Source organism: Podarcis filfolensis (assembly GCF_964270895.1).
Source record: "Podarcis filfolensis genome assembly, chromosome: 9".
NCBI lineage: Eukaryota > Metazoa > Chordata > Lepidosauria > Squamata > Lacertidae > Podarcis > Podarcis filfolensis.
In genome coordinates this window covers 7,767,307-7,778,033 of record NC_139610.1, presented here as the reverse complement: position 1 = coordinate 7,778,033, position 10,727 = coordinate 7,767,307, and the positions used below count along the sequence as shown (strand labels likewise).

The following is a 10,727-nucleotide window of genomic DNA, read 5'->3' as shown; positions in this document are numbered from 1 at the left end:
GCAGCGAGAAACAGTATTGGAAATTCAGTAGAGAAGCTAAGCTATTCTATGTATGTATATGTGTCCTCAAGGTATATGTATGTACTACCTCTTGTTTCCTTTTCTACAATCTTTATCACTGATGGGAATCATACCTTCAGATACATTTATAGTTTATTTCTCTGCCATTCTTGGTGCCCTAATAACATGAAGCATGTCATTCTTTCACAATTAGGGGCTGACATTTATATTTGAAGTGGACAGGTCTGAGAAATTCATACAAACATTTTTAATGCATACATTTACTTGCAGAGATTATTTACTTTGTAAAAGTGAATGACTGGTATGATGCCAATCTAAATTATTGTGCTTGACTATTCAAGTTTATAGAACACATTCTGAAACTGAATATTTTGCAAGATGACATTTTTCTCATTGTAACCTGGCTGTTAGGAAGCATGGCTTGACTTTTTCCATGGCCTTTTCAGTAGGAGGTAATCTTGCACATGCTGTACTAGTATTTGTGCAAATGGATAGTTTAAAGGGATATGAACCCTCTGTCCATTAGTTCTCCCATTCAAATACCCCTACATTAGTGTTGTGATAGAAACATGGTTCAGGAATTGTGTTTCCTTTGCAGTACTTATACTGTGAATCCACCCTTAGGACAGCGTTTTGAGGGAAGCCTATCTACATTGCCTGAACACGGGTCTTCTGTAACCCAGTGCAAATCTTGGGTTTTTATTATATCAGTTGCTTACTGACCTCTAGAGATCGTCTCCATTCATAGATGGATAGACTATGGCTGCTGAAGGGATTTAAAGTCCCATCTAAATCAGTGAAAAGTCAGAGTACTGTGAGACTTTTATACATGATCAATAACAGGAAGTTTTATTGTTTCTGTGCCACACTTATTTGATATGAAGTCAATGGTACCAAACCCACTTTGCACGACCAACACTATAATTGATGCACTACAGTTGCACATAAACATAAATGAACTTCGATTGTAAATATTTAGCTTATTGGTCATTTTAGGCCACCATTGCATAACCTGTCCAGCAGTGGTTTTCCAAAGTCTCAAATAGAGGTCTTTCCCAGCCCTATAGCCTCAGTTATTTTAGCTAAAGACATAAAATATTGTATTTTATGTACGCTTCTAGGCATGTTCTCTATCACTGGGCTTTGGGTCTTCCTTTCTTTGGGCCCACTTCACAACTGCTATTCAGAGCTACCTGAGCCATCAAAAGAATACTCTATACTCTTGGTAACCTAGGAACACTTGACATGTAAAATTGGAGCTTTTAATCTGGTAACGGACTGGAATTGTGTAAATCTAGAGAAATTCTATATTATTTTTAGACAAGAGCAAGACTATGCTTTACAACTTCTGAATCAATAGCAATATTAATGCTACATGTGATCTGATAAGATATCTTAAAAAAACATTCTATAAGGTTAAAGCTATAAACATTAGATTTTAGAAAACAAAAATGGACAGCTAGTGTCATGTTCAGAGTTTGGTGATATGTTTGAATATACATACTTTTCTGAAACAGAATTATATTAATATAAGTTAACTTCTCTTAATCAGTACTTTAAAAAATATTAATAGATGTTAATGATTGAGGAATGTTGTTCTTAAATCTGTATTTACTTTCTGCTATGAGCTGTTAGCTTTTCAGTTTGAATTAATGATTAGGTAAGTAGTAACAGTTTTAAATATTATGTAGTTAGAGAAAATATTTAACTGGTTATTTTAGTTGAAGATCTATTTAGATCCATATAGATTTACTCTAAACTATAAAAACTACATTGATTTCCATAGATAGACTTGTCCTATAAATTGAAATATATGTGCACTTGATTCCTTTTAATTGACTCAGTTGTATAGTGACTTTAAAAATGGTACCCACTACACACAGTTGTCATGTTGTGGGCACCCATAAGGGCTTTCCCATTTATTTAAATGAAGGACAACATAGTTCTAAAAGAGTAAGAGTTGACTCTGCCCTTGAAAGGAATGAGGAAAACCATTCGTGTAAAGTTTTGAGTGAACTAAAGCAACACAGGGTCCAAATTCATATATGCAGTGCAGATTTTAAAAGAAAAGCCAGCATTTTTACACAGTATCCATTCAATTTTATTTTATTTATTTTTTTATGTTTAGCAGACTGCTGACTGTTTAGAAAGAGATTGGAAATAGTCTGGCCCAAGTAAAGCTTTTTTGAATAATACTGATTTCTTAAATTCAAGATAAAAAAGGAAATACTACATTTCTCATTTAACTGGTAACTTAACCTAAATAAGCGTCAAATGAAATTTAATATTAGTGTTTTACTTCCAGAACACATTTTTTCCAGAGTAAGGGTTGCTTACCAAATGGCTAATTTCCTGTATGGAAATATGACATTCTTGTAAGAAGCTCATTACATCTTGAATATATTATTATTTATGGAATTTATATACCACCCTATACCCAGAGGTCTCAGGGCGGTTCACAGAACAAAATCAAAATATAAAACCACAAAATATATAATCAAAATAAAAACAAATATACAGTCATGTCTGATAGATTCAAATGTGTATGTTTTGCTCCATGTACTACTAGGGGAAACCATCAACCAACTGAGGGTTTTTTTCCTGCACTTTGTGCTTTTGTAGCACAAAATGTACTTTTAGAACTCATGAAATTTGCTATTAAGACATGATATTTGTATTAGAAATTGGCCATGTGTGAAGCAGCCCAGAGTCCTATTGATTTAAATGTAATTTACTTATAGTTAAAATGTGATTAGGATGACAACCATATCGTGACTATTGTTTAAATTAAAATATTATCTCACTGGAGTAAATGAAGGCTTATTATTTCTGTGGTTAGACTATTTTATGGAAGCTGCAGTTGCATATTTTATATTGGAGAATCTATCTGACTAAAAAATAATTTATTAGCCAAGCTTGAGTTTTTCTTACTGTTGTATCACATAATGTTAGCAGATTCATTAATGTTGTATGTGTTCCATACAATGTATATGCAGAACCTCAGTGGAAGTGTAACTTTTGAAATAAGAGTTTTGGTACCTTATCAGAATTAATCTTCAGTCATATTGTGCCATATTTAACTGCAATTTCCTTTTTGTTTTGATCTGCTTTTCGTTTTCAGTTCAAGTGCAACAGATGATTCAAAATCAGAGGAAACATCTAAATTGGAAAGAGGAAATTCTGCTCTAAGCAAGGTTTTGGAATCCTTATGCTCTTATCATGGGCATCAGATTTTAGCTATGTTGAAATTTTTAATCCAAGAATCATGTATTGATTCTGTTGGCAGTTGCCAACTGCCGCAAACTATACATTCAGAAGCATCTGAAGATGATGTGCACATTCCAGTCTGCAGTTGTGATGGCAACATGCAAATGAAAAGGTGCTGTTTACAAAATCAAAGACCAAATACTTGTTTGCCACCTCTGTCAGTCTCTGTGAAAGACTTAGATCGTTTGTCGTGCCAGTCTGTGACCGTTGGATATGTTAACACAGTGGTAAACAAAGGGAATCCTGTGCCTTCTAGTCCTCCTAGGTGCTGCCTCAAACAGTTAAAGGAGTCTAAGAGCCACGCGGCAAGAACAGCACTTTGTACAAATCTCATTTCAGCAGGGCAAAAGATTAACAAAGCTAGCAGAGGCCACAGCCCTTCGCCACCTACATTATCACCTGTGGAAGCTGATGAATATGATTATTTGGAGGAATCAGTTGAAGGATCTCTAAATAGACTTGAAATGAATCGTAATCAGCCTCCTTCCCTGTCGCGAGCTGAAAGAAGTTGTTCTGTGTGTGAACCGAAAAATAAATTATGCATTGCAGAAGTGGCCGGTAACGTGGATAAGACTTTTCTAAGTGCAAATCAAGAAACTAGCCTTATAAATTCTGATAAGCTTGAAAAAGTTGAAAATGCTGCCGCCTTTCAGGACTTAATGGATCGAATTAATGAGAAATTAAAATCAATCGAAACTACTGATACAGCAAATCTTGCAAAATTATCTAAGAGTGATGGGAGAACAGAATCTGATATTAAATTACAGAGCTTCATAACCTCTCTCTTACATGATGCTAAGGCAAATGATTATAATTTTATGGAGTTGTTGAGCCAGCATGACAAAGAAGCAGAAAATAAAATTATCCAAACACGATTTCGCAAACGGCAAGAAACCTTATTTGCACTGCATAATTCCCCCGATTCATCACTGTTTAAAAGACAATCATTGCAAATTAAGAGAGAGATAGCCAGTCTGGATGAAACCTTCATAAGGAAAAAGGCAAATTCAAAGAGAAATGTGAAAAAAAATTACAAACTATCGCCAAACAAAAATGAAAATCATAGCACATCAAAAGATCATTCTTTACAAATTAATGAAAATAAATATCAGCTATTTTCTCCCATTAAATCAAAGTCTTTGCCAATAGGTCAAGAAGAGACAGTAGAACTACTTCTGAACAATTCAGAGACCAATTCTGGCTTAGTAGCATTTTCAGAAAATACTTCTACAGCATCCCAAAGCAGCTTGGCTAAAATACATGGAAATTGTGAACTACATATGGATCCAGTCTCTGTGAAGGGAGATGATGATAGGATGTTGGACAGGACCAAACATAATGTAATTCCTCCTATGTGGTGCTCTGTGTATGTGACAAACAATTTTTTATTTCAAAAATCCTCAAACGGGAAAAAACCTAACTGCATGGAAAGAGAAAAAATGCTGAAAGATTTACAGGCCCAAACGTGCAGCAACGAAGATATAAATAAGATTGTACGAAACACAAATCTACACGTTGTTGTAGAGCGTTTGGAAGATACAATAAATATGGCTCAAAAGACTAAAAAGCCATTGTTTAATAGTTATAAAATATCCAGCAAACTGAAAGATACGCACAAGTATGAAGCCAACAATAATGCTAAAAATGGCCTTCTTATTAGCATGAGTGAAAGTGGAAGTTCGGGACAATATGTACTGTCACAAGCTCATGCTCCATGTAGCAATAATAGCAAACAGGAATGTCTGCCAACAAAAGAAGAAAAAGTGTCTGATGAAGGATATAAAAGCCTTTTGAAATCATCAGCATTCAATTCAGATACGTTGACTTACCATAATGAGGACTTGCAATCAAGTTCTGATGTGGGAGATAATTCTCCAGCACTAAATTACACTAGTCCTATAAAACTTATGTTCCTTTCAGAGATTAATAGTAGCGAAGGAGTGAAATACACACTAACCTCTGTAAATGATTCCGCTAAATTAAACATTGACCTTTATTCTCTTCAGCGGAAAACAAGTGTGCTGGCAGAAAAACAATTGGAAGCTGCGGATCCTGGTAAAACTGTCTCTCTTGAAAACAGTCCTAAAAAGGAAGTAAATTCTGTTTTTCCTACAGTAATTGCTCATGAAACAAACATGGGTGAGCATAAGCCAAATGAAGATCCTGTAGAACAAAGTGGCAATGGATCCTCTCTGAAAAGAAAACCGGGCCGACCCAAAAAATTAGGTCCTCAAGTTGTGAAGCAGATTAAGCGTCCAATTGGTCGACCGCCAAAGCCTAAGGTAGATGCTGAAAATGCCAATAATATAAGCGATTCCATCAGTGCTAGGGAAAAAAGCGTGAGCTCCAATGCAGAAGTTCTAGAGGACAATAATATTAACAAGAACATTACTGTGACAGTTGTCTTTGGGAGGTCACGAAGGACTAAGAGGTGTGTTTCTGAAAGTAGCCTAAATGTAGTCAGTTTGGTACCAAGTCCTCACAATCATGTTGTATGTGAATCTGATCAAGTGAAGCAGAACTCAGAAACAAGGCATAGTTTGCCAAAAAACAGAAGTATGCAAAACTCGACTGAACGCAAGACCTCTGCATCTGGCTATGAGTATGTTAGGCCTTTAGAGAGCAGCCCAGTGCTACCATCCTATTGCAGCAATATCGTAAGACCAAAACAGAAGCCTTTAAATATAATTAGAAAACCTGGTAGACCAGCAAAAGTAAAAATATCTGGCATATCAGTGACTGTTAACCAGATTTCATCTCAGGAAAGAATAGTGAGTATTAACAGCTGCCTGCCTCCTTTAGAACAGGAGACCGTGTTAGAAAAACGTGGGTCTCCTAAGAAGGTTGATCAACAATGCAATAAATTGGATGTTTCAAAAAGCTATTGGAATGATAAAAGTAAGGATTTTTCGGATGAAATTATTACAATAGCGCCAAGTAAACCTGAAATCCCTTTGAGACAATCTCTTAGAGATAGAAGACCATCACTGCCTTTTTTACAGTCCTTAGCATCCTCTAACTCACTGTCTTGTAGACGTGCCTTTCTACACAAATCCTATAAGCTCTGTTTGAAAAATGCTAAGAATCAAAAAATAAAACATTCAAACATGGCACCCAAAGATACCTCAGGAAATAAGGCCCCAGAAAAAGCAAAAAAAAGTTCAGAGAATAATAAGTTTAGATTTGTTAATGAAATGTCATCAGATCCCACCATTTCATCAAATTCTTCCCTCAGATGGTGGGATCCTTCCATTTCTAATGATTCCTTGTTAAAAGAACTAAATAGTAGATATGAACAGATAACAAATACTTGGTTGCACGTGAACGGAGAAGAATTTGAAAAATGTCTCTATGATGAGCGGTGTCATATTGAACAAGACTATAGCATTAAAGTATCAAAGCCTTTGGACTCCTGCATGTTACAGCTTGAAAACTCTCCTATAAAAATGCTTTTCCAGAAAAAGTGTAATATAGATGAACTGTGCACATGGTTTATGCAAACTACGGAAACACAGTCACTGGCATTAGTGAGAAAAGCGAACGCTCGCAATCCTGTTGAAGTAATCAGTACCCGGCAATTTAAAATTGGAACAAGACAATGCGATTGTAATACTAGTCCTTTGAGAAAGCACTTAAAAAAATTTGCACTATCCACGCCATCAAAATCAGCGGGAAAGATACAAATCCTACATAAAATAGTCAGGTCTCGAGTCTTAAAGAGGAAACGTAACTTCACTTTAGCTAAATTAAGGAGAACCAAATTTGAGAATTTACAGCATGATCGGTGGAGACAAGTGAAAAAGCTGTATAATCATGGAACAAGTGACTGGAAATCGAAAAAGCAGCATTTGCGATTCTTCTGCCAAAGCCAGTGTTTTGCTAACACAAGTCAGGAAATTAACAACAAAATGAGCACAAGCCATGAGAATGGTACGGTAGACACTAAATCGCCCGCAATTCTTGTAGACTCTCAGAGTAGCACTTCAACTGGAAATGAAATCACAGGTGCATTTTATCAACAGAAAACACAATTGACTGACCTCAGCACAAAGCCTGGCTTGACAAATAATTGTAGACCAAGCGCACAATCCGTAGATCACAACCAAAAAAATATCGGGAAATCACATGCCTTTGGTGAAGATGACTGGAAAGACAAAACCTTTAAGGATTGTAGAATATTTTTGAAGAAAATCAACCCGGCTGAAGAGCAGCATTCTTTCAGTAGCACTGTTGTTTGCACTCCGGAGTCTGTAGATCGTAGTGCCAGTCGCGGCTACTTTCAGGGGAAAAGGCACTGTACTTTAAGGTCCCATTCTGCTAAGCAGAGAACGTCTGACAGATGTGAAAAGGATGCTGAGGAAGCTAAGAATTTCAGCTTGGTTAAAGACCTGCATATTGAGCAAGACTGCAAGAAACCAAGCAAGCGTGTCACTTTTGAAGATGGACCTGCTGAGGTCCCTAAGAAAACAAGCAAGAGGAGGAGGACACAGTACAAACTCACCAACCTGAATATCAGAGAAAGGAATACGAGGCAATTATGCAGCACTGGCCAAGTATCAAGTTGTTACTCAAAGTACCAACTGGGTAAGTTTTATTTCATCTCCCCCTCACCCCTATACAAAATCTGTATTAACTTTCCATTAAAATGAGACAAATGAGAATGCTCAGTACAGAAGAGCATTCTTATTATTTTTACAAAAGTCAGGAATCTACCATTTTAAACGATGCAATGCTAAAAGTGTTTAGCATTGCTTAATGTTTTGCTGTATAAAATTGAATTTCCCATTTGCTTTGAGAGTACAGTATTTTCAAGCAGGAATTCCCAAACTGGTCTGCAGATTACAAGCTTCATTGAGGTGGTCCGCGTTCTGTCTGTGGATTTGTGGTTGAAGGATGGGAGATGGCCTATCTGTCACCTTAAATATACTGATTTATAATTGTGTTAATTGCTTCTTTTATTTCTTCAATTGTATTCTTACTGCGTTGCAATTTGAATTCTGTGGAATATAATAAAAATACAATATATAAGTAATATAAGAAGCATTACTAATGCAATTACTAACCATACAACATCTGACACACTGCATTTGAAATGCTACAACAGGCAGGAAAATCATTAAGTGGTCTTCCAAGACCCTCTGCAATTTTCACGTTGGATGTTTTAAAGCATTTTGAGCACAGTCTTGAAGAAGTTAGGCATATACTAAATTCTGCTTCCTTTCAATAAAGTTTAAAGCACACAGTCTTCCTGAACCAGGAAGCTTGATGTATGTGCAGCAATGAGACTTCCTTACACAGATACTATGGGAAAAGCATCCACTGGGATACAACTATATCCCCTCCATACTCTGATAGAGCCCAGTATTATGAAAATAGACTGCTGACCACTTTAGCAGCTATGCATGTCCATTCTTGGAAAAAGCAGGGCACACACCAAGTACTACTTGGTGTAATAGTCTAAGGAATCTGAATTCAGACAGAGAACTAACAGTACAGAGCTGAAATCTTTTCATTATAAAGGCATAATTAGAAAAGAAGGTTGGATGTGTAATTAAAAATAACATTTAACATGGGTATATAAGAAACAAAAGGAAGATAAAATTTAAATCTTGACTAATTGGGGGGGCTAGTTTCCAGTTATTCAGAATGACAAATTGTAAATTGCAGGGAGGGGAGACACAACCAAATTATATTTAAAAATTCAGAATTGTGCTAAATTGGGGAAGAGGCTAAAATGTTTAATTGCTTAGCTTATGTCCTTTTTCATTTATCTGTATTATTTCCAAGCCTATATAAACATACTGGGTGGGGGGGCGGTGGAGGGATAACGTGCATATTTTGATTTCTTGAGGACTCTATCTTGAATGTGTCCTTTTGCAATCACTTTGAACCACACTGGTGGAGACGGGTTAGATAAATGAACTGTCTATAGCATGAAGTTATTGTTATAAAATGAGCTGCCCATTTTTATATTAATGTATGTATAAAGAGCTCTCTCGTGGCTGCCAGTTTTCTTGGTAGGCTAGAGTTTGCCAGATTGCAACCCCCCCAAATCTTGCCTGTTTATTTAAATCCTAAAACAGGACTGCTGCAATTTCTGCCCCTCAACGCCCATCCTCTTTACCTATTACAGCAGCTATGGGGAAAATGAAGGCACCAGGAATGAGGCAAAACGATATTGTAGCCACATACTTTGCATGTAAAGGGGCCGGCAAGACCTTATGTTGTAATCTGGCAACTTTAGATATATATATTCTTGTGGTGGGGTGGAAATCCAAATTACATAGAAAGCACAGGTGTGTTAAAATTGGCAGCGGCAACAAAATTCTGCTTACTTTTTCAGGCATAGCTTTGTGATATCCTTTTAAGAAAAAGAAGCTGATAACTTTTTCATAGTCTTTCATTATTTCACTTGAGACTTCTGTTGTGTTGTTTTTGTTCTTTCTCTGTTGTTCATGGTTTTCCATACTTACTAGCATGTAAAGGAAACAAACCATTGATCACTGGACAGTGCTGTAACCAGAGCAGACATCATGTCAAATCTGCCTCCGTTTGTAATCCAAAGCTCTGGTGGTATTAATTTTAGGCACATAATTAGATTCCGCGTGTCCTCTTCTAATGACCGCAAGAAAATGCCTTACTTTAAGTACATAGTCATGTATTTAGAATATTCATGTTCTTTCTGGTATTATTATTTTTAAAGTACCGAATTGGTGAATAATAAAACAAATTCAGAACCAAACAACAATTCTGAAACAATTAAATATTCAATAAAACCCCATATTACAATTACCAAGACCAGGAATCATTGAACTTGCATCAGAGGCGCAGGGAAATGTGAGTAATTATATAGGCTTTAACAGCTGGCAAAAGCTCTCCAGAAGCCATATCTCGGTGGGGAACTTATTCCACAGACTGAGAGGTCACATAGAGAAGACCCTCCTCCAAGTTTCCACAAATGAAGGTCTGTAGGCAGTGGCATAGTTAACAAGGCCTCCTCTGAACATATTAATCAATGGGCAGAATGGGAGAATGACATAGATGTACAATGGCATTAATGTGAAACTTCAGTAATACAACTTAAAGTATCTGTATTGCAGTGCCAAAGTTCTAGTATCAAATTTTCACCAACTGTTTCATGCAGTGGTACTTTTAGGAAAGGGGAGTGTTTCGGTGCAAATATTTTTCAGGGCACCTTTATTTTTGAACAGTTTATTGCTGCTATGCAATTAATGTCTGTTTTTTATAAGGAATTAACAATACAAGCCTCTATATTTTTTACTTAAAAGTAATTTTCATTGACCTCAATGACCTCTGAATTGCCATTCTGCTTCATTTGATGACCCCATGTTCCAGTATTATCTATTTTCTTCACCCCATGTATAAAGAAAGCTATAAAGCCCTTCTCGTTATCCTTTACTCGCCTTATTAAAAATAGA

At 36.3% G+C, this 10,727-nt stretch overlaps 1 protein-coding gene across 8 annotated transcripts in view; it reads left to right on the top strand.

The window, feature by feature from the left end:
• LCORL (ligand dependent nuclear receptor corepressor like) overlaps positions 1–10,727 on the top strand; it is a 62,839-nt gene that overhangs the window by 39,269 nt on the left and 12,843 nt on the right. For 6 of the 8 annotated variants that reach the window (XR_014551925.1, XR_014551926.1, XM_083629977.1 and 3 more), the window contains exon 7: positions 3,143–7,872. The exons of the other annotated variants lie outside the window; for them this stretch is intronic. Coding sequence is in view for 4 of the 6 variants with exons in the window: in XM_083629977.1 (XP_083486103.1) it covers positions 3,143–7,872 (4,730 nt within the window). In the remaining 2 variants the exon portion in view is untranslated. The remainder of the gene's footprint in view (positions 1–3,142; positions 7,873–10,727) is intronic. 8 annotated transcript variants of the gene reach the window in all.